The sequence below is a fragment of the Empidonax traillii genome, unplaced genomic scaffold, assembly GCF_003031625.1.
Source record: "Empidonax traillii isolate 1590-97213 ecotype Southwest subspecies unplaced genomic scaffold, ASM303162v1 scaffold997:size582561, whole genome shotgun sequence".
NCBI classification, from domain to species: domain Eukaryota; kingdom Metazoa; phylum Chordata; class Aves; order Passeriformes; family Tyrannidae; genus Empidonax; species Empidonax traillii.
In genome coordinates, this window is record NW_020956190.1 from 513,539 (window position 1) to 541,292 (window position 27,754).

Genomic DNA, 27,754 nt, shown 5'->3' on the forward strand with positions numbered 1-27,754 from the left:
TGAAGAAATAATCACTGATTTAAGAGGCAAGCTTACATAAGTATTTTCACTTTATAGATGAAAACTCTAACTTATTACCAAGCCTCTAGGGAGAAAGGAACAATAGTTTCAAGAGAAACGTGAAACTCTTTCACCATTTTTTATTTTAAGTATGATAATTCAAAGTTTTGAAACTGGACACTGAATGAGGCAACAGTGCAGGGTAGGAGAGAAGACAAGACTTATGAATAATCAAAAAGCTGTTCATTTTCATCTTTCTTCTCTGACAAAACTTAAGCTTATGATGGTGTTTGGCCACTTAAATAGACCATTTCATAACCATAAACCCCTCAATATTTTAAAATATACTCTGCTTTAAGCCAGATTCCTCAGCTCTTTTTAAAGAAAGGTTAGTCCTGTGTACAGGTCAGCTTTTGACTCTGAACATTTACACAGAATCAAAATGAGATTAATATACAGCTTATCCAAACAGTGGCAAAAAGCAATCCAGTCTGCATTTAATCTTATTATGTGGCTGGTTGTTCCTATCACATTCGATGCTGTTAGACCCTGTGAATTATTGTTTGAACAATTCATTCTTTATGATGAGAGCTGAATGGGGCATTTTTTACAATTGTAGTTACCACATGACCTCATTTCCATGGCATGCACTATGCGGGGGAGCTTCATCTTCCTCAGATAAATGGAAGTAGAACGGGGGAAAAAAAAATAGGGCAGCCAGAGGGAGAGACGTTCCCCTTTGCTGCAGTCTGAAGCTTAAAGACGTCTCAGGTTCAGGCTGGATGCAAACGTGAGGTGTCCCTCCGTCTTTCCCCTCTGCGGTTATCATGCTCGCAGAGCCTCTCGCAGCCCTGTTCCGGTTTCGCTCCAAAGCTGTTGGCTCTGCGGTTTAGCTGTGCAGCCAGACGCAGTTCGGCTTGTTCCCTCTGCTATCAACATCCTGCTTGTCAGCGAGTGCGGCGGCTTATGCGGGGTTTCTGAGCGGCGGCGCTATGATGTTATTGGCTGGGCTTGGAGGGGAGAGCTTGACTTCACCACCAAAGCTGAAATGCTGCCGGTCCTGTGGCCTTTACAGGCTGCCTCTGCAATAGGGAAAAAAAATGTTTCCTCAGGAGCTGGCTCAGAAGATCAAAGGATACCAGGAGCAAATTGCTTCTTTGAATTCGAAGTGCAAGATGCTGACAATGAAAGCAAAACATGCCACCATGCTGCTGACAGTGACAGAAGTGGAGGGGCTGTCCGAGGGAATGGAGGAGCTGGATTCAGACCTGCTCCCAGCACACCCCACTCATCCCTCAGTGGTTATGGTAAGCAATGCATTGGTCTCTGTACTGTTTATCTGACTGCTTGCTTTTGCATCATTACAACACTCCTGTGTAGCAGATTGCCACAGCTCATATCTACATCTGCTTTTGAAATGGCTGGAGTGTAGCAAACCAAGGGAAGTTGCAGCTTTCCTTTACTGTATATGGGTTTTTAAGACTTGTTGATAAGGATGAAGTTATATAACAGACAAATACCTGAAAGTTTTCTGTAATTATATGCAAATATTGTGCTTTTTTGTAACCATCAGCATGAAAAAACAAATGCTAAGAAATTAATAGCAGGAATAAGACAAAACCAGATAAGTATCATTTAATAATATGCTGCAGTGTATAGGTTTTTCCCACCATATTTTTAAAGCCCTTGTATTAAAATGATGATGTGATAATTGTCAGTAGGCTACTATATTCTCAGATGAGTGTGTTGAATGAAAGCTAAGTACTGCCATAGGCAGAGTTTGACTCACTTTGCTTTTATTTGTTTCTTACCTGGGTCTCATTACAAACATACTGTTGATGCTACTGGGATTTTTGTCTGAGTGAAAATAGAGTGCAGATTTCAGGATTTATCATTGTATAACAGTGTTGGAGAAGGAAGAAGGATATGTTGCTACTGGATTGTGTGTATTTTATCTTTCAAGCCTGTTTCTTGTTCTAACTGGACCTGGATACTAAGGCAAATACTGAATTATTCTGTAGCTCTCCATAGTGTTTCTGTATGCAGTGGTGATTGTATTAGAAGACATCTAGGCAAACCTGAATTTATTATTATTGAGCTGCTTGCTACTCAAGGTAGGGTTATGGTACAGGACAGGAGGTTCATACTGAAGTGTGACAAGTAAATAAGACTATTTAACCACATTTCTAAATTGGTAAGTGTAGGACATGAAGCATGACTAAATAATGTCATGGTTATTCTGGCCATGTGTTGTTTTGCTCTCAGTCTAAGTCAAGCCTAAGTTGAGGTAACTGTTTTTCTTCCTGTGCTCTGGGGTTGCTTTTCCTGTGGCAGATGACTGCTGGTCGCTGTCACACGCTGCTCTCCCCTGTCACTGAGGAGTCTGGGGAGGAGGGAACCAACAGTGAGATTTCTTCTCCACCTGCCTGTCGCTCTCCTTCACCTGTGGCTAATACAGATGCTTCTGTTAACCAGGTACCTCCCTCTTGGCATTCATTCACATTCATCTCAGTCATACATGGTTCCATTCCACAGGTGGTTTATTTAAATATCTGAGATAATATTTACCTATAGCTCCAAGAAGCTGAGGCTCAACCTCTAGCCAAACTGAACCTTCAGATTCTCATTTAAAATGGATACAGATGTTGACTTCTGAGTTTAAATTGTATAAATCTGGTATTACAGCTATTCATTATTTTTAAAAGTAAATCAAGTGACAATTGCAAAGCTCTTGCATGTCACTAGCATTTTTTATTTAGAACCTAATTTTTATTTTCTCAGTAGTACTCAATGGAATCTTGAATCCTAAGAAAAAATGCTTTTTTGTACTCCCCATAATGAAACATTGCATTATGTCCATGTACATTTATCTTATTATACCACTGCCATTATGGCTTTGAATTCACAGCTTGATATTTGCCACTGAATACCATTTCAGTTATTAACTTCTGTGTGTTTTTTTTCATGTACTGTTCATTCCAACATTGTTCATTGCCATTACAGTCTAATTTAAGTGCTAATGAGGCAGGTCAGTGAAGTAAGTGAAGTTAAATTTTAAATCAAAACTGAGGGCTTTGGCACTTCTAATAGGAACTAGTGTACATGAGCGTTGATTAAAATGTAACCATTGAGCCAGCACGTTGAGCATCATGTGCATGAAGGCTCACATAAAATGTTAAACTTTAGAGGTTTAGAAATGATTCTTAGGAGCTGTCAAAACCTCCACTCTTTTGTATTTTGTGGTTTATTGGTTGTTTTTGCATTTATGACTGCATCAAAAATTGACCACTGCAGACTTGAAGGGTAAAGTGCGTTGAGTTGCATTGCTGAGTAGAATTAGAGAAGTTTGCGCAAGATGCCAATTGATTCCTTCCGCTAATTTCAGAAATGCATATGGTTCTGTAGAAGTTGCTAAATATAAATTATAAGCCATAAGAAAAGATACTAAGGTAAGGTAGTAAGAATGGTGACAAAATCTTCAATGGCATTACACAGCTTTTCAAGAGTTTTATAATGAATAAGAAGAATAATTCTGTCATTTTAGATAATTAGAAATTTCCCTGTAAAGTTTAATTACAGTAGAAAGGCAGTTATATATTTCAACACAGAAGTCTTATGACACCATTAATCTGTGAAGGAGTTAAACAGCTTGCTTACTGATAAACAAAATACAAGTTTTAGAATCTGTGGTTTTAGGGAAGAATTGAACGAAAAGATTATGTCTTTATTTAGCTGATTTTTGAGAGAGATAAGATCTATCCTATTGGAATAATCTAAAAAGCTTGCAGCTGAAGGTCTCTTCAGTGTGGTTAATGTTGAAATGAACTGCATATACTAAACAAGTAGTAGAACATTCCAAAACACAGTGGTTTTCTTACGAAATGCTTAGTTTCACACTCATGTGAGATCAAAACTAAAGAACCTGTGAAACTGCCAGTGCTGATCTTGGTGAATGCCCAGGGAGACTTCAGGAAAGAAGGTTGGTTAAAAAAGTAAATTCTAGAGATTAGTGAACTAGAAGTTCAAATGTAAGTTATAAATATTTTGTGTTTTACAGCAAATCAGCCAGACTTTTGCAAAAATATTTTAAAACGTAGCCAGTGTTAAGAGAAATAATGTCTCACAGGAAGATCACATGCAAACTACCAGAAAAACATGTGAACAGGAACTCTAGAAAGTAAAGAATCCCATGAATTTGGTGTTTGGAAAAAAATGTAAAACTCTCATGAAGTGGGGATTGAGGAGGGGAAGGTTGGGAGCTATAACTGTTTTTTGATTCATCCGAAATAATCTCTCTACAGTCTTTCATCATCTTTCCTATCATCTCTTGATGCTGAAATATAGCTAGTCTGAATTCAGACATCTATGCTCTGTTTTTACATTTCTAACAAGTAATCATAGAATCGTAGAATCAGATGGGTTGGAAAGGACCTCTGAGATCATCAAGTCCAGCCCTTGATGATAACGTATAAAAAAACCAGTGCCAACTGTTTTAGTGAAATACTAAGTTTATATATTGAAATAGATTACAGTAAGACCACAAATACGAGAAGGTGACACAGATCTAGTACTAGCTAACAATTGCCCAGGTTTGTTTTTGTTCTGAAGCTCCTCTAAAAACGGGGAGGGTGGGGGGGTGGGGAGGAATAAAAAGATGTTAACATTAGAAAGACTGAGGAATTTCATAATATATAATATATTGGCAATAGCTAGCAATTCTGAAATGCTGTTTATTTTGATGTTTAGCAAAATTAGGCACTTCATACGCACTGCAGTACTGAATGAGAATCCTGTGGGGCTGAATCTTCTTATACTTTCCTGAAGATACAGTTGATTAAAGTTTGACACACTTAAAACTTGTTTTCCAGATACACACTGCAGAACAATTGAATTGAAAAAGCTAACGTGTTGGCACAAAGCCATGTAGACCAGAGATGATCCTGTGATTCAAGTCTTAAGCGCTGGGTCACTGTTAAATGCTTTTCTATCTCTTGTACACAGCCTACTTAATGATTCTTTCTCCTTTCCCTATGTAAACTCATCCAGGGTGCAACAGCCCTTGTTACGTATCTTATGAAATCTAAACACACCCTTTGCCCCTACATCCTAACAACAGAGCTTGACTACTGTTCATTGGCTAGATTTCACAAAAACAGCCATGAGATACTAGAGCCTTTATAGGGGCAACAAAATCTGCTACTTTACGATCATCTGTATTACTGCTACTGTCATGTGAAAGCTCTACCAAAGAGAAACTGCCATGTTGTATACTGCAGAAAGCAGCTGAAAAGGCAGAGAAAGGGATTGCTTTTCCTACTCTGTGAAAATAAGCCCTTTATTCTGAAAACCATATTAAGAGGTCATAGAAGCACGATTTTTCTATTGAACTTGAGAGAGGACTAGCTAAGGGCTGGAGAGTAGCTGCAAGGCAAAATAAGGGGTTACCCCCACTGGTGCAACTTTCTGTGACTTGGAAAGATCTCTTCTGGTCAGAGTAAAAAATTCAGAAATTGCAGTACTGAATGCTGTGCTAAGCTGTTACCTATTCCCTGTTGGGTCCTGGACATCATAACACTTTCATCACTAAATTTTTCAAGTTTCCCAGTTATTGCCTTTGAAGAAGTACCTCTTCTCACACTTTTGGACAGTTTGATGGCAGTGATCTGGTTTTTGTGCTCTTCCAGAGCTTGTTTGGTTTTGTTCACATACAATCCTGTCACTATTGAAAAAGAGCCTGGCTCTGTCTGCTTTACATCCTCCCCTGAGGCAGCATTTTTCACCTTCCAAATAATATGGTGCTACCTGTCATACATGGTTTCAGTTCTAAATAATCTTTGTCATCAAGTCTGCTAAGTATAGATATTGTACATGTTTTCTTAATTTTACATTTTCTGTAGATCTTTTTAGTTGTCCTGTGTGACAGTTGGAATCCCCCATACACTAAGAATAGAAGTTCTGGTGAGAAGCAATTCCACTGTGAATTTTTAGTAGTAATTTGAACATTTGACCATTTCCTTAGCACTTTTGTTCCCTTTTTCCAGTATCTTTTGTAAATTAGTCGAGACTACCTGTTTGGTTGAAGGCTTATAATAAACTGGTGCGTCATACTCTTTCTTACATCATTTGCTTGCCCTTCAGCATATTCCTTTTAGGTTCTTCTGCTGCCTTCTCTATGATAGTGTTCATTAGAGTGGTATTCTTTGCCACCTACAGCGCCATAACCCTACAGTACCTGTCTTTTGTGATGGGATTTTATCCGGGTGTAGTTGTAATGATGCTGAAACAAAGCTCCCATCTGTAGCACTCCTTTCCCAGCCTTTCCATGATTGTGCACAGTTGTCTTCTGCAACTCCTAGTTGATATGAACATGAATAAAATTCATCCAGAATCCTCATCATAGTGACCTTCCAAACCATACTCAGTGTATTACTATTAAATATTGATTTACTGTGTTATTCAGAGGTTTCCCAGTGGTTTTGGCCTTGTGGGCTTTATTTTAATGGACGTATGCAATGGGGCAATATGGGGGGAGAGTATTCAGTATCTTTTTTTTTCAAAGTGCAATAATGTACTTCATGCTTGTAGGACATTGCTTATTACCAAGCCTTATCTGCTGAACAGTTGCAGACAGAAGCTGCTAAAATTCAACCCATCACCTCAACTACCCAGGAGTTCTATGAACCAGGCTTAGAATCAGCTGCTAGTGCCAAATTGGATGATTTGCAGCGTTCTTGGGAAACACTGAAAAATGTGGTAAGTTTCCATCTCAAGAGTGGCTGCTTGTAAGGAATAAAATTCAGAGAACTGGCTCAGCTAATGATCTTCTGTGCGGTTTTTGGTTTTCAGATGGTAACTAAAATTGTTATTTTTGATATTATATTATTTCTGTTCCTTATTTGAAAACCTGTGCAGGATGCACCTCCATTAAGAAAAAATAAGAGTAATTAAAGCTGGTAGTTGTCTTAAGAAATATTGGCTACTGTCAGAGTATATTCCATAACCTAACAGGGACATCTACTCATGCTGGATGAGTTGGCAGAAGAGGCCCCAGATCCAGTTTCTCCAAATACGAGTCAACACATTTCGCCATAGTAATGCAGCATAATCATTCAGTAATGTATGAAAATGGTCGAAGTTTTGATCACATGCTATGAATTTTAATTCCTTGCAAAGGCACAGTAGCTGTTATAGGGTATTAAGAACTATGTGTCTAGCAAATAGCACACGTACATGTTTGAGTGCATAAAATCTAAAAATAAGGCACAATATTGTGCCTAGGTTTTCCCTGCTTTAATAAAGTCCATTTTTTCAGCATTTTTTTGACTGATGATATTTAAACAGATAAATATTTTCAATATGGATGTTTTGCTTTATAATATAAACTTTTGAAAACTTGTTGCAAGTTTTTGGCTGTGGTCTCTTAGGCCTAGAGATACATGAATCAGACTAAAGAGCAAATCCTGTATTAGAGGTCAGAATTTATACCTTCCATTCTTCTTCAGATCAGTGAAAAGCAGCGCACTCTCTATGAAGCTCTTGAGCGTCAACAGAAGTATCAGGACACACTCCAGTCTATATCCACAAAAATGGAGACCACCGAAATCAAACTAAATGAGAGTTTGGAACCAGCCAAAAGCCCGGAGAGCCAGATGGCTGAACATCAGGTAAAAACTTACATGAGAGAAATAGAGGGGAGAGCATGTATTACCTGCATATCTTTCACAGTAATGTTCTTCATGGCTGGGTGCCTCAAAGATGTGCATTAGTTGTATGAACCTTCTCTCTTAACTGTATGTCTTGCCTTTCTGGGCTTCTGACTGTTCCAAAGAAGGTGTAATGGGGATTCTTTTAATAAGAGTTTGTCCAATTGAAATTTTCAGCAAAATCTTTTGTGCAAGATTTGTTACAGTGACATCTACACATACTGTTCTTCAGCATCACTGCTGAAGAATATTTATGATGTTTCCAAATGCAAATATACTAAGATCATAACCAGTACTGATGCATTGCAAATTGATTGAAATACAATCTTCGCCTTCTTAAACAAAACAAACAAACCAAAGCCCACAAAAATTCCCTCCCAAGGGAAGTCTTGAGAAATGGTGCTCTGAATAGTAAGAGAATACTTTATCAAATAACCAATCTGACATATGTCTCTGTTGGAATTACTTAAGTCTTCTATCTGATAGCTTGAAACTATCTGGGGCCAGTTCTCATTTCAGTAGAAATTCCATGACTTAAAAAGGATAACATTTGGCTTTGTAGCACTGTATGATGTCCTATGCATCCAGCGTGTATATACTGTCAGATGTGAAAGTAAAGTATCTGCTCATAGGTATTGGTAGTGCAGCATCCCTTTGTAGGTATTTTGAAAACTGATTTATAGGATAAGAATGAGAGTAGGACTTATTTTACACCATGGAGTAAAACTCTGAATGTTTACTTATGTTGCTGGATGTTCTTTATCCAGTTAGTAAGTTTTAGGATGGAAGCTAACTCATGTCCCTGTTTTTCTCTCACAGACTCTCTCTTACTTGTTCATTTACTGTGTCCACTAGAATAACCTGCAGATAATTTGGAAGAATAAATCTATATGTATAGTATTTTCAAAAGAATTCCTTCTCGTGATATGTTTGAAATTCAAGATAAGAAATTAAATCCATATTTATACATAATCCTAGCTTAAGCCTCTAAAAGCACGATTCAGTCCTTTTGGAATTCTGTCTCTAGCAAACCATCACTGATACATTGCAATACTCTGTGTTCCTCATGCTCCCAGGGATAGTCCTCTTGAATTTTATATTATTTCTATGCCTCCTGAAGTACTTTCTTCTCATTGATAAATGAAGCAAATGCATTCTTTGCTCTCATTTCTAAATAGGCTTTGATGGATGAGATTTTAATGTTGCAAGAAGAAATCACTGAGCTTCAGACATCACTAGCCCAGGAGCTTGTTTCAGAACCACTGGATGCAGAAGCTGCTGATCAGATGGCATTGCAGTCCACTCTCACAGTCTTGGTGGAACGAATGGCTACAATTCGAATGAAGGCATCAGGAAAACGACAGCTATTAGAGGTACAAGAAAAAACACCACCAATGTTCTTAGTCACCATAAAAAAGTAGTTTTCAGCTCTGCTCATTTCTCAGAATTCCTTTCACTAATAAGTTATCACTCTTTTTTAAGTGAACCTCTCATCTTAATGCTAAGTGATAAGTAACCAGAAGGTATTGGAAACACACATATGTTTTGTATATTTTATATATATGTGTGTGTGTGTATGCATAAATGAACTAATGAAGAACAGATATTAAAAATCATGTTATCTCCAGTAAAATTCTGAGGAGTCATCTCTCCAAGCTGGATGACAAGAGAAGGGGGAAAGCTTAAAACAAGAAATAAGACCTCTTCCAAATCATTGCATTGTTGTCTACACTCGTCTTCCCAGTGATTTGCATGCAAACTTTTTTCATGAAAGATGAATCCCTTTATTTCTTTGCCTACCAGCTTTACCAAAAATCCTTTAATACTAAGGTGATTTTTAAAAAGTCCTTTATATACAGGAATGTTGCTGCATCTATTATACAGGTGAGAAAATGCAGTCATTTTAAAGCTGATTACAGATTGGCTACTTTGAACACTGCGGGGCAGCTTTAAAGAACTGTGGCAGTGAATGCGCAAACACAGCAACTACTGCCTTCCTAATTTCCAGCATCAGCTGATTCAGAGAAATAGGGTGAGAATTGGCTCCGTGGATCTAAGCCATGGTGCTTAGTTGCCGGCTGGGCTTAAACCAAGACACTGGATTACAGGAGAGTCTCAGGGTGCCTCAACTGCTTTAGTTCCATCCAATCACCTGGGACAGTGAACAGGTTGTTAGAAAATATCTTTGTAATTCTTAAAATAACAAAATGGCACCAATTTTTTCCTTCTCAGAAAAAAAAATATTTTTTAATTAGAAATAAGGGGTTGGAAGTAGTACTGGGAATCTTTCTATAGCTTTCACTCCATACAGAATATAACAAACTTCTTGCTAGTACTTAGGAGAAGATGCTAACTAATAATTTCAAGATGAAGCATGAGTCAAATATATTACACTTAACTATGGTTAGAATTCTGACTGCTGCTTTGATACAATACCACAAGTATTCCCTAATAATCCTGGCTAAGAGATCTGTATTGTATGTAGACAATTTTCAGGAATTTTACCCTGTCTACTTCATCGCTCTGATTTCACAAATAAAATCTTCCAGAACACCCCAGGGAAGCAAATGTAGAAATAAAGATAGAGCAAGTAATGAAAACATTTTGCTGTTGGACTAGTAATATTGTTCTTTCTGTGGACCTAATTTAAATAACCGGAGCTTGAGAGCTGTTTAGCTCTGGATTATTTGAGACACCTAATAACTATCATTATTCTTTAAATTATTCTGACATGTAATTTTCAATTTTCCTAAATTGAGCATTCAGAAAAGCTGTGCAAACGCTTCCCTGTGTGAGGAATTTGCCCTGTGCATTCAGGTCTGAATTTCCTTATAAAGTGTTGTAGGTTGACCCTGTCAGCAGCCAAACACCCACCCTCACTCCCTTCTCCTGTGAGATGGGTTAAAAATAGAAGACTCATGGATGAAGATAATGACAGCTTAAACAGGGTAAGGAAAAGCTGTGCATGCAAGCAAGAAAAAATAAGGAATGTATTCACTACTGCCCCAAGAGCAAGCAGATGTTCAGCTACTTTCCTGGAAAGCTCAGAATGTGTTGTTTGGGAGAACAAACACCATAATCACAAATGCCCTCCCTGCTTTTCACTGAGCTAAATTTTATTGCTGAGTATGATCTCATATGGTATGGAATATCCCTTTGGTCAGTTCAGGTCTGCTGCCCTGGCTATGTCCTCTCCCAGCCTTTTGCTCACCTCCAACCTACTGGCCTTTGTGAGGGGCAGTTAGAAGGAAAGCCTTAATGCTGTGCTAGCACTCTTTAACAGTAACCAAAACATTGTTGTATTATCTACAGAGATTTAACCACAGACTGCAGTGAAGTTAACCATCCGAGCCAGATCCAGTACAATTTTTTCCCCTTGTTCCATAACATTTGTAACATGCTTAGGTTTCATATTATCTGATACATCTAAGTATCCTCTGACCATCCTATTTGTTTTCTTATTCCCAAAATCCCTTCTACTCTTTCCAGAGAGTCAGTATCTCTCTTTTATTGGGGACCCCAGACCTAGACATAGTAGTCCAGGCATGGACTCGCCAGTGTTAAGTAGAGGGACAGGATCACCTCCCTCATCCTGATGGAAACACTCCTAATGCAACCCTAGATACCACTTCCCTTCTTTTCCACAAGGGTCCATTGCATGTTCAACTTGGTGTCCACCTGGACCCCCCAAGTCCTTTTCTGCCAATCAACTTTCCATGTGGTTAGTCTCCAGCATATACTGGTGCATAGGGTTGTTCCACTCCAGGTACAGGGCTTCACATTTCCCTTTATTCCTGTCAGCTCATGTCTATAGCCTTTCAGGGTCCATCTAGATAGCAGAAAAACCCGTTGTATATCAGAACAACCCGTTGTATATCAGCCACTCCTCCTGTTTTGTATCATCAGCAAACTTGCTGACACTCAGTAGTGGTGGCTCATTAGACTTTGTGCCACTGATCACCACCCTCTGGGCCCAGCTGTTCAGCCAATTTTCAAATTCATATGGAACAATTCAAGGGCAAGTGAGACTTGCTGATCACTCCCTGTCTGTCTAATAGATGGACCAGCTGATGGGTGGACCCAGGGTGTCTGTGTTGCTGCAATGCTGATGCTGCAGCAGCCATTGGAGCTTAATGTCCTTTCACACTCTGTGGCACAGGGATGCTCTGAGAGGCCAGAGAAGGTAGACAACTATTCAGTCTTCTTTTTTACCCATGTGACTGTACCAAAGGCCCACTAGTACTCCGATGGGTCCTTGAAGTACCCCTCTATCTGCTATCTGCTAACAGCCTGCTACCAAAAAAGGTAAAACTGCACTCCTTTCCCTGCAACCCACTCCCTAAGCAAATAGTTCATATGTTAACTGAGCAAACTGGATCAATGTGGAGCAAAACCCAAAGGAGAGCAGCAAGAGGAGGCAGAAAACAGCTCACCTTTAGAAGGCTCCAATAGCAGAATTCTGTTGAACTCTGAAGAAAGTAGAAATACAGTGACTGAACTGAAACAGAATTTCAGTCATCAGAAAAGCAGGCCCATCAACTGAAAGCAATATTTTGTAAAAGAAAGGTCTTACTATAGCTTAAAAATATTCTATAGGAGCTGTGCAGAACAGAAAGGAAAAACTTTTTAAAAGTGATAGTTGTGGTTTATTTCTTTTTTTTGTGTCTCTAGGAAAAACTGAATGAGCAGCTGGAAGAACAGCGGCAAGAGCAGGCTCTTCAAAGGTACCGTTGTGAAGCTGATGAGCTTGACCACTGGCTACTCAATACCCGAGCAACGCTGGACACTGCTCTGGTTACTGCTGAGGAACCTATGGACATGGAAGCACAGCTGGTAGACTGTCAGGTAAAATGTTAAGACCATTATTGAGTGGGATGAGCCAGCATATTTGTGGAGGAGTTTCTGAGCTCCTTAGCACCTTATATATGCTCAGTTAGCTTCATCAAAGATTTGTGAAAAAAAAATATTAGTCTGTTCCTAATTTTTCATTAGAGATTTCAAACAGTGCTTTAGAAAGCACATGTGAATATAGCAGTAGGAAAACGAAATGTCTGACTGCAGAAAGATTTGAAGTTCTACATCTTTCAGATTTAATTGTGATTTAATTTAAAGGCCTTGTATTTGCTTCACTTACTTTTTTGTTCCTCTCAAGCTGGATTGGTTGAACAGCTCACTTGATAGGTATAAAAACACCTGCAACGTACTTTCCTACTCTTCCTTCTTCCAACTGAAAAACATACTCACACTAGCACTGATGACTGGGATACTGTTGTGTTTTTGTCAGAAATAATCCCTATACACATGCAAAAGTAAAGGATCATCCTCAGTAGTTACTGTTTTTATGGCTTTAATATTAATCAACTCAAATATCCAAACAACTGAGGAAAAACATTTTTCTGCAATAAGAGTAATTGCAAATACTTTTATTAACAAGACTTAACACCCAGGTTCTCAAATTAGTGGGAGTTTTCCATTTTTAAATGATTGTTTAGAACTATATGATCAGTATAATTAAAATTACAAGAGAGACAAGAGACAGATGGACCACAGTTCCCTTTTTGTATTAGAGAGTGAGGATCTCAACTATTTTAAGATGAATGAGAGTGAAGTTTCATATAAGTGATGAATTTTCACTAAAAACACTATATTGTTGGAATTTTCAGTCTGCTCTGTCTCTTCAACTCAAAAAGAATATTTAACTTTGTGGAAAAGTTAATGCTGCAGTTATTTTGCTGGTTCTTAAAATCTTAATGCAGTAAGTTTAGTATTTTTTTTCCACTTTTTAGAGATGTGTGCATCTAGTCCTGCACACATTCCTTCAGGAGAAATATTTGCAAGTTCATATTTAATAGTTGCTATGGAAACAAAAACATTTGATGTCAGGCTTGGCTTTTGAGCAAGACTTGTATGACAGTTGAGTCTCGAAGATCAAAATATGCACTATGTCTCTAATACTTGAGTGGTTAATGGAATGTCAGGAAAGTAGCTTTTGAGAATAAACATGCCAGAGATTTGTCACTTTAAGTCTCTCTTTAGACTAAAGAGGATTATATAGAAATCCTTAAGTCCGTCATGCACCAATCAGAAAGAGCAAATAGTGAGAAGAGAAGCTTATCAACACAGCCAGAGGAACACATAGGAGGAGACAGGAAGCATTTGACTACATGTAAATGAAAGAGGAAAGAAGTAACTAGCTGTCTGCTTTGTTTCTTGTCATTAATGGATGTCAGTCTGGCCTCTTTGCCACCCTTACCTTTAATGTGCAAATAAAAAGCATCTCCTCTTCAACAAATTATTTGTTTCAAGTAACTTTTTACTTCCTATTTTGAAAAAGATTGCAAACGGAGATGGCAAATGCAAACATATGCAAGCATGTTCTGAAGGACTCTGAATGGGACTGGAAGGCAAAGCAATGATAATCTGACTTACTCTTAGTTCGGCAACGGGTGAGGTAGGCCACAGGTCATCGTGCCAGAAAGAGTGACAGGTGCTGGAAAATGTATGAATTTGGTTCTTTATTTTTGCTGCTGCAGAACATGTTGGTTGAAATAGAACAGAAGGTGGTAGCCTTGTCAGAGCTGTCTGTGCACAACGAGAACTTGCTTATGGAGGGGAAAGCTCACACTAAGGACGAGGCAGAGCAGCTGGCTATGAAGCTCAGGACACTGAAGGGCAGCCTTCTGGAGCTGCAGAGAGTGCTCCATGACAAACAGATCAACATTCAGGTAAGTGACTCTTTCCAACTGGTTTTGTGATAGGCAGGAGGTTGGGGGTTTCATAGCAGTTTGATGGAACTGCGAAAAGGAGTAAAAAGTATGACACTGATTTAATTTGGGTTATAAAATGGAATTATACTCCAAAATAAAGAACTGCATAGAAAGCTTTAGTTTATCATTTTCAATTTTACAGCAACACTTTATGGTAAAACTATCTTAACCTCACTGTCTGCTCTGAAAGGATAATACTGTAGTAGAAAGTTGCTCAGCTTGATCTGGATATACTCTATGCCCTTTCCCAGTCCCTTTTAAACTACAAATGCTCTGGGGCAGGATCACTCCCCCAACAAAAGAACAATCCTAAATACATGCTTTCCTCTGTACAACACAGTGAACAGATAACACAAGATAAGGGAACATTTTTAAATATGGCTAATACTTAGTGGTATCATTATACCAAACAAAATATTATAGAAACAAAGATTCATTTAACCTCAGTCTTCTCCTGGGTTTATATTTCTAGCAGCAGGGATCTGCTTGTTGCTGCTAATTGTATTTAACAGTTGCTTTTGGTCATTCTTTAGGTTAAACTAGCATGTGGAGAAGCAAGTACATACAAGAAACCCAACCATGTAATGTGACTGACTGGTTGTGATTTGCTTGTCCTGCTGTGACTCCCTCCTCCTCTTTTCTTTTACTTCTTTTCTGGGCTTTGCTGTGCAAATTAAACATGATAAGCTTCAAAGATTTCTAGCTTGTAATGCAGATTAAAGTCTACTGAGAGGTTAGCTTGAAAAGTCACTTGATGTGCTAAGAACTATTTTTAGTCCAAAGCAACTGCATAACTTTAGAACTTAACATAGCTTCAGAAAAATAAAAAAAAATAAAAAGAAAGGAAACCCCCAGGTATTTGTTCCTATTGCCTCTAAGATGAAATAACTTAAATATTATTCTCACATATTAAACCTCATGATTAAGCAAATGAAAAGTCACATGCAGGCACATGATACTATGTTCTGATATATTACTTGTGAAGTGAAAAGGCATCACAGACTTTTTTACTAAATTTTAAAATATTTTGAAAATTTTAAAAAGCAATGGTGTGATTTAGTTTACTGAAACTTTTAAAACAGATTTTTGAGTGTTTTTTTAATATCTAAAATAGCAACAAAATGATTTCCAGATGTAGAAAAGGAATCCTTTAAGATGCTGTGTGCATGCATGCAAGGCTCAAGTTTCAGAAGAAAATAGACATTGGCAGTATAACATCTTCTAATCTTCATTGAGCCATATTTTTTCAAATGAGAAGTTCGATAATGTCATTTTCCAGACAGTCAGGAAAAGGAGAGCATCAGATGCCCCAAAATGCCCTAACTCTTTCCATTGCCTGTATTATCCTGAGAAACATTTCAAGCTTATAGCACTGTTGTTCATGCATGTAAAAAACTCAGACTTATGCATGTCTCTAGATGTACTGATAACCCAGAGACATAGACCAGCCTGAACCCAAAGGAGAGATCCTCTATAGTTGCACAGAAAGACCAAGAGATTTGTAAAGACTGAGCTATATTTTCCTTAAAGCATATTTCAGCATACCCATTATTCCTGTGGCACAATGCTTTTTAGGAGTTAGTGTGAGGTTCTGTGACTTCCTTGCAGCAATTTCAGTTTTGCTTCTGATTTTGGGTAATGATTATCACTAATGATACAGAAAAGCGACTTGGGGACCAACTTCTTTATTCATAAAATAAAGCAGTGAAACTAATCAGAAACATGCTGGATCAGGAGAGTTCCAGTACCTGTCTCCAAAGGTAGCACTTTGAAAGATAAATAAAATATTGCCTTGTTACTTTATTCTTTAATTTAAAGGCAATAAAACTAAGTAGGCTCCTTAAAAAACAAAGAATTAGAATAGATTCTGCAGTAAAAAGAAAAAAAAAACAAACAAGATACTGTTTCTTTACTTTTTATTACAAAGGATTTGTGGTCAGGAATGACTTCAGTTTCACAGGAAAAATTATGCCTCATATAAGTTTGCATGAAGTTCTTTGAGAGATCAATTTCATTACCATCTTCTTCAGGGATTTTCCATTTATTTCTGTACTGGAGTAGATAGTTCCCAGGAATGACAGATTCAAGCGGATATTTCCCCAGCTATGTAAAGGAGATATAATACAGTGCCATTATTTAAATAAAAGTGCAACTGTATTTTTTTGAACTTATTTTCTTTGATTTGAGAATGATGAAGTCTGGTTCACAAATACTTTTGATCTGATAAGTATGCACAGTAGCATATTTGCATAACTTCATTGCATCCGCAAATGCCTCAATCCCTTTCACTCTCTGCTATTGGAGGAACTGTAGGACTACTATTTATAATTCCACAATTGTAGCTTCTCAGTCCTCTTCCCAAAGAAAAGGAGACTCAAAATCTAACTGCAGTCAACCAGCCTGCCCAAGTGCAATGAAGCACTAGATACTATTCTCTAAAGGAATTTACAAATTGAACGGCTACAGTCCCTAGAGTATATAAATGAAGCAGATTTTTTCCCAAAAAAATTTACAGAAAGACTGTTTTCCAATTTTTAATTTAAAAAAAAAAATCAGCCTTCCATACCCTCTTTACCCCTCGCATAATTACTTTGCCCAACCTTATCTCCTGTAATGACGTAGTTAACACTTCAACTACATCAACTTTTCTAGAAACTTGTTGCTACCAAGTGAAGTAACACACCTGCAAAATGAGTCCTTAGTAAAACAAAGTTATTTCATAGAGCAAGGGCTAATGATTCTTTCCAGCTCCAGATACCTGCTTGCTTGTGTTGCTCCTCTTACAGTTTATATCCTCTAACACTAATCAGTCCTTTTGGCGCCTGGTACCAGGGACACTGGTGGCAGAGGTCTATCTCAGTTGTTAGCACAGGGATCACTGGGTGAGGCAAGAGGGATTTCCTCAGTTACCTTCAGCCCTGCTGGTCTCTGATTTAAGAGAAAGACCCTCTGGAAGGCAGAAAGTGTGTTTGTTTTGAAGAGCCTGCTGTAATATCTGAACCATTTGGTACTCCTAATCTGTTTAGAATAAGAGCTGAATCATGGACAAAATACAAATCCTACCAAAATGAAATGTACAGACAGGATGGCATAGGAATTAAACCCCAGCTTTAGATCTTGAAGCTCTAAAAAAAAAAAGAAAAAAAAAATAGAGAAAAGGTGCAAAATCTGCAGTCATCCTCTCACTGCACGTAGTATTAAATAAATCCAGAGAGATGTGTACATCATCTAAGTAGCCAGACCTACAAATCTGTCTTTAACATAAGGCCAAGCATGTTAAAATCCATACATCTGAATATTCTGGCTGCTGAAGTTATTTAAACTTATAGCCAACATGGGTTTTGGAAGTTAAGATGTTGATAAAACAGTTTTTGGAGCTATCAAGGCATTTTTTCTTTTTTGCTTTGCTTACACAGAAAGCCTATCTAATCATTCATGTTGGAAAAACATAATGATAAAAGTATGAATTGAAGAAACTGTTGCTTTTGCTGCGCTGTTCTAACATTCTGTGATTTGGTCTCTTACTGTCTCTACTGTTCATATCATATAATTTGCTGTTAACTGAGTGTGTTTCTGCCAACCATAAATAGAGTTCTGTACTTACTGATAAATAAATTGAGACCAGAATGACAATCAGCATTTTCTCCTTTTCAGTTAGACCAAAAAAATGGCTTTAATTAAATTGAAAACTTGGAAGAAACAAACCATTGATTCCCTGCGTTGCCAGTTAAAGCAGCACCCTCCTCTACAGATCAAGGCTGATTTTTAGAAGCAGAACAGTCTTAAGAAACACGTCGGTCCATGGTCTCTGACCTCTGGTCTCTGATTCTGCTGAGTGCAGTGGTGCATGTTTGTTTTTACATTTTTAGGGATGCTTTTCTTGCTAGTAAGCAGAAACCAGAAGTTAGAAATCCAGAGTCATTTCTTATGTCAGAATTTATGTGAGCTAGTAGCTTGAGAGGTGAAAGGTGATTTTGAGTAGATGAACTGGACCTGGCAGCTCTCTAACAATATAAGGGATTTTTTGAAGTATTTATTTATCTTTCTTTAAAGCAGGGATCATTACAAGAAAAGGAGGAGAGTGATCTGGACTTTGTTTCCTCTCAAAGCCCCAGTGTTCAAGAATGGCTGGCACAAGCAAGAACTACCCGCTCACAGCAACAGCAGAGTACCCTGCAGCAACAGAAAGTTGGTGTTTTGCATTTCTTTTACTCCCATCTTTAGATTGGGCTTAATACTATAGCTGAGCCATTCTTGTTAATATTTCTGCTGAAATGTCATGTTTTATGATCTTTCTTACTCAGTGCTTTTGTAATGATGCATCTGAGTTTACTATCTTTTATCTGTAACAGTCAGGCAGAGCATACTTCCTGGGTGACCATGGTTGATTCACTTAGTCGCTCTATACTTCTTGTGTCCATCAGTAAAATAAAATAGAATCAACCCTTTAAGGTACTCAAAAGAGAGATTATTAAAAGAGAGTATTAAAAATAGTAATTTTGTCTTTATAGAAGCAAAGATGCACACATAACATGGTATACTGTTGCATGATATGCAGATATCTTCACTTAGATGGATTTAAGAAGCTGCATTATATTAGTTAATTAGTTCAACAATACATTTTATGTATACAACTTTTCTGTGTCCCTTGGTGGAGATTTTTGACTGCTTTTGGTGCTTAAGCAAGACATATCAGAAATAGCTCAGCTAACTTTGCATGACAGGTATGCAGTGTGTAGACATATCCTTCCAAGGCAAAACCACTTCGTTTGAGATCTGTTCTGATTTTTGTAACTTGCTGTGCTAGGAGCTGGAACAAGAGCTGGAAGAGCAGAAGAACCTGCTTCGATCAGTAGCATGCCGTGGAGGAGAAATCCTAACGCAGCAAGGTGCTACAGAAGGCCTGTGTATAAGGTATACTTTGATGTGTTGTTCTGAAAAGTAAATATCTATGACTGTGCTTTGACATGCTAATGTTTACATCCCTCTTTTGCAGATAATTCTTTAATTTTTGTTTCGTCATTTTTATATGGCATCTAGGATACTGGATTCCTGGCTTACAATTTGGGGGTCTGATTATATAGTTACACAAACTTTTGTGCTGATAGATCACCTTCAACATTTAGAAATGCCTTTTATTTTTATTGTCAAGCATTACACTAAAATTAAAAAGTAGTAGGACTCATTAGACAAGCAGTGGATCAGTTACTGTAACTTTATGGACCATCATTGGTGTGTGTCACTGCTGTCTCTAAAACATTGGCATCTGCCATGGTAACCAAATCTTCCCAGATCTCATTGCTTAATTTCATTTTTCCTGCAGTTAGTAAATATTTTTCTTTCTGAAGCCTTTTGAATTTCATCTCTGGTCTGTATCTTCTTACACACTTGTCCATTTGAGGGGAATATCTATTTGAATATCTATGAAAGCCTCAGCTCTGTCTGGGAGAGACTTCTACCCTAGAGAAGGCAGAAGAAAACTACCACCTACTGCTGATGCTGACTTTCATGAAGCAGGAAGGGCAAGGTCTTGGGAAAAGGAAACCGGGGTGAACATTACCAGTTCAAGAATCAAGGAGCAGTCAACCCTGCAGTTAAAATAGTCCATGATGGATCTCAGTAATAGTGAGGAGCAGTTTTGAGGCTCCTCCAGCATAACAAAGTCTAGAACATGAAAGTAGTTCATGAAACAGCAGAAACAAGTTTTTTTGCACAGGGAATGCAAACCATATTCAGTAAATTCTTTTCCTCGGCATTTTTATTATTTAAGTGTGGGTATTTTTAATTATAATGCCAGAAAGTACTTAACCAATCTCCTTCTGTTTGAGGCTTCTTTCTGTCACATGATGGTATAATATAGAAACAAATTTTAAAAAATCAAACAGAAAGTACCGAATTTGATTCACTGTTTACCAAAGCTAAACAGATATGCTTGTCTTGCACATTACATTTTGAAAAAGGAGATGAGGAAGGAGTCAGATGAAATATTTATTTTAATTCATGCTTTGAAGTAAAACTTGTTTATAGATTACATTTCAATTTATATTAAGTCTGGTTTGTTTTTTGGTTTTTTTATTAACTTAATAGGGGTACTTGCAACTCTAAACAGTTTCCTAGAAAGAAAGTACTTTTTATTCCCTCAGGCAGGAACTTCTTACTGTTCAAACTAGGCTTTGTATTATTATCTCAAAAAAAAGTTCAAAACTCCAAAAAGTAGAACTTAATGTTGAGTTTCCTAATGGAAAGAGAAAATAAACACCTTACATGATTATAACTTTTCTATTTGTTAAACCTTTATGCATCTTCTGATTCAGTGGGAAGCCTGATATACTCTCTGAGGAATTAGTCTTAGAAGGTGAGAAGCCATCATTTGAAGAACAGATGAAGAGGAAATGGGAAAGCCTAAACCAGGAATTCAGTACCAAGCAGAGACTGCTCCAGAAAGCTTTGGAAAAAGAACAGCTGGTAGCTATTTTGAATATCTCTTTTCATTTTTTCTGTGAAAGCGGTTGCACAACAAAAGGTACAATATGTGCATATCTGATGCATTAAGGTGGTATAGTTAATGCAGAGAATATGGAACAATTTATTTTTGTGACATCTTTAAAACTGGTAAATATTGACAGTAGCACTGCTTTTGTTCAAAATGATTTGAAGTGCACTTCCTTTCAGGTTAATGACCTAGAAAGGAAGAAAGAGCTCAGACAAAATGTTTATCTACTTATCTAACTCAGGATAATTCTGTAACAAATTATCCCTCTGGAATGGATCAGTACTCTGGCAACAGCTTAGAGGAAAAACTGTTATTTTCAGTTTGAATTTATTCTTTACATTCAGTTCTTGATCTCAGTGGATAAGGGATTTCAGCCCCAGAATTTTTACTGAAAGAAACAGGAATTAATCAACTAAACTGGGGGACAATCCAAGACCTATATTAACATACCTCCCCCATTTTATTGTTAATAGACCCAGAACCACTATTCTTTGCATAACACTCCAGAGTTCTAAATATCTTGTATTAATTCAACAGTAATTAATTATATACTCTCTCTATATATTAATTATATACTAGTAAATTTTAATTCTGGACACAAGTATTTATCCTGCGCTTCTCGTGAACCTCCTGTTGAGCATTCTTTTATTCTAGATATTCATGACACAGAATAGTTGTGGGAGGACCATGAGCATTAGCTGGTCATAGCCTCAGTCAGTAGAGAATCTTTTACCCTTTATATGGTAGGAGCATCCTAATTAGTACTTTTCTCTCAGCAGCTTTATAGCAGACCAAACAGACTGATACCTGGACTGCCTTTGTATAAAGAGGAGAGACAGGATGAAGATAAATCCTCTGTCTCACCAGTACTGGTTGAATTGAATCAGGCCTTTGAAGATGTCTCATCTGAGGTAATTTTCAGTTGTCTTTACACCTGTCCTCTAGCAAAACCATGTGTACAGTGAAAACTCCTCTAGCAACCACCTGAAACTTCAGGCCTCTCCCAGGTAGTAGAAGGTAGAAAGAATGTCTTATACTTCTACTCTGGACATCTCTGTTTCCTTTTGCCCAGGCTGGACAGGTGGAGGAGACCCTGCATCTTGAACAGAAGCTATATGATGGTGTCACAGCCACATCCGTGTGGCTAGATGGTGTGGAAGAGCAGGTCTTTATTGCTACAGCTCTGTCGCCAGAGGAAGAAACAGAAACATACCTCTGCAAACAAGAGGTAAGGAATCCATGGACAGGACTTTCTTTCAATTGTCAATAAGTTTGCATTTTATGTAGTGTTTAGAAAAAAAGTATTAGAATCCTGGATAGATGACATGTTGCTGACATAATCGCTGTGTAATTGCAGTATTCTGCTACTGGTAGAAGTAACTTTATTGACCATGTAGAGAATGTTGTGGAAAGCAGCACCTGACCCAAATTTTTCCTGGTCAGAAGAGAATTAAACATAGATTCTTTCTTCTGTTCAGCTTCTTTGCTAAGTATTCGCAAACACCCTATTGTTGAAATTGAAACAAAGTGAAAAAGAGGGAGGAGTGCTCTGGATATGGAACAGCACAAATTCATTAACATTAATTGGGAGTGAGGGGAGGGGGAAAGAATGGAATAGTGGGGGGACACAGAAAGAGGCAATAGGAGAATAACTATCTTAAAATAAAAGAGGATAGATTCAGACTAGATGTAAGCAAGAAATTTTTCACAAGAGCAGTGAAATGCTGGAACAGGTTGCCCAGAGAGGTGGTGGATGCCCTTGAAACATTCAAAGTCAGTCTGGACAGGGCTCTGAACATCCTAATTTAGTTGAAGATGTCACTATTTACTTCAGGGTGTTGGACTAGAAGACCTTTAGTCCAGAGTTTCTATGATTCTACATCATTTTGTTCCAACACTTGTTTTCCTTGTAGTCTTTTTACTATCAGAGATTACTGTAGATGCAAAACTTTTATGTAGTGTGTGTATACTAACAATGCAGAAAACTCACTGCATCACAGCAAAATTGACAATGCATACAGCAAAATGTTTGCCTCCTTTCCAGAATGTCTGACTGTCACTTTTGTTTTTCTACAAAATTAGTCTCTTGCCAAAGAAATCAAAGACATAACAGAAGAAGTGGATAAGAACAAGACTTTATTTGCTCAGATATTTCCTGAAAATAGTGATAATAGGGTTATCATAGAAGACACTTTGGATTGTCTCCTGAAAAGACTGACCTTACTGGAGTCAGTAGTAAATCAGAGATGCCATCAGATGAAAGGACGGATCCAGCAAATAGTCACGTTCAAGGTATGAGGCTCATGCAATGGAATTAACAGGGGTACATGTCAAATGGGGATATAAAGACTGCCATTCTTAAAACAATATGAATTTTTGGTACCTAATCAAAAAATGGTGTTGGCACAGGTTTTTATTGAAAAATCAAACTACTCAGACTATGCAGAACTTGGCACCCAAATAATTACTCAAAATTTAAATTCTTTGCTAGAAGTCTTCTGCGACTCATGCTATTATTGTAAAGTGATCAGTCATTTCATGCTGTCTCATTCTGCTGACATTACATCAAAAGAATTCTGTAGCGAACAAAGCTGAAAAAATGAAGATAAGTGAAGAAGTTTACTCTTTTAGAAAACTTTTCAAACAGAGTTCAAAGTGCTTTCATATCTTACTTTGTCTCTACCTTCTCTCCTAATATTATCATTATATAAAGCCTCCGGTATGGTTTAGTTTTCATTAAAAAAAAAAAACACATAAATTCAAGAAAAAAAAAAACACCCAAAAAAACAAGGAAAATAGATTCCTAGTGTCTTTATGTTAGTGTCATCTTTTCATAGATTGTTACTACCAGATTTCTTTCCAAATTCCATAGCTTCTCCTCTGCAGTTAACATTTTTTCAATTCAGGACCTTCCTTTGATGAATACAGCAAAGTTGATTATAATCCTTTGCATTATTCCTGGTGATATTTAGTATTTAAAATAATTCGTGCATGTAAAAAACAATAAAAAATCAGTCATGCTCCTCATATAATGCTGAAAGTCTCAGAAAAATGTGCTGATAATTTTCTGTTGGGATGAATGTATGAAAAAGAGATTTGATTGTATATTGGCAAAATTGTTAAGTAATATTTATGTGTCCGGTCTGATAAGGTATTCTAAAAGTTGTAGCATGTAGTTAGCACTGTAATGTGTGGAAGCCTTGTTTACTTATTTGTTATATTTGTTCAAGTTTGTAATGAAAAATGCTTCCCTTAAAAAGTAAAACCTAGCTTGTTTACAAGCATGTGTGGTAGAATTAACTGCACAAGAATAATGTCTTTTTGTTAAATGAAGCTAATGGTAATTAATTATGTAATAGGAAGCCGAAAGCAGAAGTGTGTTCATGGGGTATGTTTTGAATAGGAGTTGATTTAGATTTTAGCTCGTATATATCCAGCTATGTATTTTCAGCCGTGTTAAATGTTTTGCATTGACTAAATATTATGGTTCCAATTTTAATAGGTTTTATGCTGCACTGCTGATAATGTAACATTTTAATGCTTTAAACTTTTTGAAACATGCAGTATTTTTCAATTGTTTTGTGCTGTGATTGGATATAATTTGTTGTTGGTTTTATCTCCTGTAGAATGATCTGAAGCTCATGTTTACATCGGTGGCTGATAACAAATACTTAGTTCTACAGAAGCTCGCAGAGGCAGCTGACAGACCAGAAACAGAACAAATGCAGGTATTATCACGTCTCTATTACCTGGGGAGAGGGGAAGAGGTAAAGTGTCTATCCAAAGTATAAATAGATTCTAGAGAACAATTGCGTTTTATGGGAGAATATATGTGTTCATGAAGTATATGAAAATGAGTATTTCCAAGAGTGTACTACACATGGCACAAAAGAAGCCAACAAACAAACAAAACCAAACAAAAAACCCAACAAACAAACAAGCAAAAAACAAACAAAAAAACCCCAAAATAAACTCCTAAAAGTGTTTTTTTTATCCCCCAGCTGACCTAGTACCTAATTATGCGTATGCTGGGTAGTATTTGAAAGAAAGAAAACATATAAACAAAAAAGGCCCAAATTTTTGCTGATTTGTTTGACTATTAAACTGTACTAAAAAACAAAGACACTTTCTTCTGCACTAGCTTATCGTGATATCTTGAATGTTTTAATCACTCATTTTAATCTAAGGTGATAATAAGCTTTTCTTTATCAGGAATGGCCTGATGAATAATTTATTACTTATATGAAAAAGTATATCCTGTTTTCTTCTTTCTGTTTTGCCAGTGCAAAATTAATTAATTATGCTAAATGCTACTTTTTAAAGATATTTCTTGTTACTCAAGGGCTATTGATGCCTGATGCCAGCAGGTGAAAGAATGGAAGAGACTTACCCTTCAGCTAAACAGAAATACTGGATTTTATATACCTGACATTCAAATTTTGAAGGAATTTCTGTCTCCTGTATGAATAAGAGAGGTGGCACTGTCCCTTTCTTTTCTATCTTCCATGATGTGAAAGATTAGCAAAAATTTATCTCCTCCATGATTAATTTAACTATAAAGTAGGAAAACAATGTGGTAACAAAAGGAAGTGAAATTTTATATTTCTAAATATGTGCCTTGTCTGATAAAACATTCAAACTTAAAAGCACTGCTTTTTTGTTCAATGTGTGATTGGAAAAATAGAAATAAGGCCCTTAACCAGCCAGGTAATTTAGTTGCATGGAGTGAAATTTTAGTGACTGTATTCTGCATACTCCGTGTTACTGGGAGGCAGAAGTTCTACTTCACATGCATAGTTTAAGCATACTTGGATAAGCAGTTTCCAAGAAAGGACCTTATCAAAGGATTTTAACTACAGGAGTCTATGTTGTGCTTTGTAATAGTCTGCACGTGTTACTTCAGCAGAGACCTAAGGAAAGCTTTGAAAAAACTTATCACCTGCCTATACTTGCAAATACCAACTTGTGTTCCTAAGCTGTAAGTTTTCCAAGTGCAAAAGGGGACGTACAAGTCTTTCTCCTTCACAGTAATTTTGGCCCCATCCTTGTCCCAAAAGGGAACTGTGACTCTTCGCTGTCATACATGTGTTGCGCTGTGCTGGTTGTTTGCTTGGTGCTCGGATATGACAGGAATGAGTGTTAATAAAAAGAGAGCTTTAAAACAAGGCATTAGGGCAAAAAAAAGTGCTTTTGTGCCTGTACTATGTAATTAAGAGCATGGAACTTCACAGTGATATTTGGTAAAGAATAGTGTATGACACTAAAACATCTGGTTATTAAAAAATAATAATGACATATTTATTTAACTTTAAGAAGGAAACTAGGCTCTCCCAACTTTGAATTAACAGATTTTCTTTACAGAATCCTTTAAAATTTCAGCACATTGAAGGACTGATTAGCACTTCAAGCAGAAAAGAGTATTATATGGCAGCTACAATACTGAAGTTTAATGTTATTAAAACTTCAAACTAAGCAATGTAATTTTTGAATACAGGTCATACTGCAGGCAGAAGAAGGTTTGAAGGAACTAGATGCTGGAATCAATGAATTAAAGAAGCGTATAGACAAACTACAAATTGACCAACCTTCTGTACAAGAGTTGTCTAAGATCCAGGTATGGTTCATAAGTTCCATTGTAGATCTGTCTGATGATATCGAAGGAAGGCTTCTTTTTATTGTTCATAAGGTAGTTTAGGAAAAGGTATTTAAAAGCATTTCAGTGTGTATAAAAAATCATGTTCTCTCTGATTCACCTGGTTTTTCTATTTTTCCCTCTTTGGATATTCCAACATCTCTGTCATTAGGAGTATTAATTGTAAAAGTTGACAAAAACATGTTTTCTGTCAGCTCTTGTTTTGTCCTTTTTCAAACAGATAAACATGTAAACATAAATCTCTACTGAAGGTTCATCCCTGTTCTCACCAATGTCTCATGATCTGCAGTTTAGTACCGTCTCACATCTGTCGTTAAAAAAAATATAGTGAAGAGGGATAGAGAGCTAAGTGTGACCTGAAACTGGAAATGTTCTGCTTTTACTAGAACACCTCTCATGTAGATAATGTGGGCAATTGATCCAGAACTTCTGTAAATCTGTTGAAAGTCTTTTGTGAGCAGTTTTATGATGATGTAAGGAATGCTTAAGGAAAGATCAAGGAGAGGATTTATGACTGAATTTGACCATTTACAATGACATAACAATAAATTAGAAGCAAATAAAACCTATGAAACTGGACCATAGACTTATTAAGCCAACAAGACAGTGATATCAGTTCTTAGTTTGCCCAGTTCTTAATCTTTTTGGTCTTGGTGCCTCCTGCTGGTTTGGGGTTTTGTTTTTTTCTGTTTTGGTTTGCTTTGGGTTTTTGTTTGGTTTTGTTTGGTTTTTCTGATGGATTATGTTTCATTATGTGCCCCCTCCCCTTCATGTCAGTTTTTAGAAAAGCTTTCCTTTTACTTTTTTTGACAGGTGTGCTTCTCACAATTTTCTGTTTAAAGCTAGGAGAGCCAGCCTGCAGTGCAAGGGTGGGCATTTTGCTGTAGCAGTGGATGATCATAGAGATATTTTGGTTATTAGGTTCTGGTTGTCTTGTTTTGATCAAAACGGTGGGCTTATTCTCCAAATCAGATGTATGTTCTGAGAATACAATTCTTAAAATCAAAACAAGAAAAAATCCTGTTCAGGTGAAGAAAAGCATCTGTAGGTTGCTCTCACTTTTATGGTTGAGGTATACAAGATACAGGAGTTGATGAGATTTGTTGTTTTGGCTTGTTTTGTAATTTGTCATTATGAG

At 37.1% G+C, this 27,754-nt stretch overlaps 1 protein-coding gene across 10 annotated transcripts in view; it reads left to right on the forward strand.

The window, feature by feature from the left end:
- SYNE1 (spectrin repeat containing nuclear envelope protein 1) overlaps positions 1–27,754 on the forward strand; it is a 276,624-nt gene that overhangs the window by 210,270 nt on the left and 38,600 nt on the right. For 4 of the 10 annotated variants that reach the window (XM_027903871.1, XM_027903874.1, XM_027903877.1 and 1 more), the window contains 15 exons: positions 1,113–1,307; positions 2,335–2,475; positions 6,586–6,753; positions 7,503–7,664; positions 8,882–9,076; positions 12,375–12,548; positions 14,237–14,428; positions 18,524–18,658; positions 19,278–19,384; positions 20,785–20,935; positions 21,740–21,874; positions 22,036–22,191; positions 23,046–23,255; positions 24,590–24,691; positions 26,458–26,577. In XM_027903871.1, coding sequence (XP_027759672.1) covers positions 1,113–1,307; positions 2,335–2,475; positions 6,586–6,753; positions 7,503–7,664; positions 8,882–9,076; positions 12,375–12,548; positions 14,237–14,428; positions 18,524–18,658; positions 19,278–19,384; positions 20,785–20,935; positions 21,740–21,874; positions 22,036–22,191; positions 23,046–23,255; positions 24,590–24,691; positions 26,458–26,577 — 2,343 coding nt within the window. The remainder of the gene's footprint in view (positions 1–1,112; positions 1,308–2,334; positions 2,476–6,585; positions 6,754–7,502; positions 7,665–8,881; positions 9,077–12,374; positions 12,549–14,236; positions 14,429–18,523; positions 18,659–19,277; positions 19,385–20,784; positions 20,936–21,739; positions 21,875–22,035; positions 22,192–23,045; positions 23,256–24,589; positions 24,692–26,457; positions 26,578–27,754) is intronic. The other 6 variants (XM_027903873.1, XM_027903880.1, XM_027903872.1 and 3 more) reach the window with 4 other exon arrangements.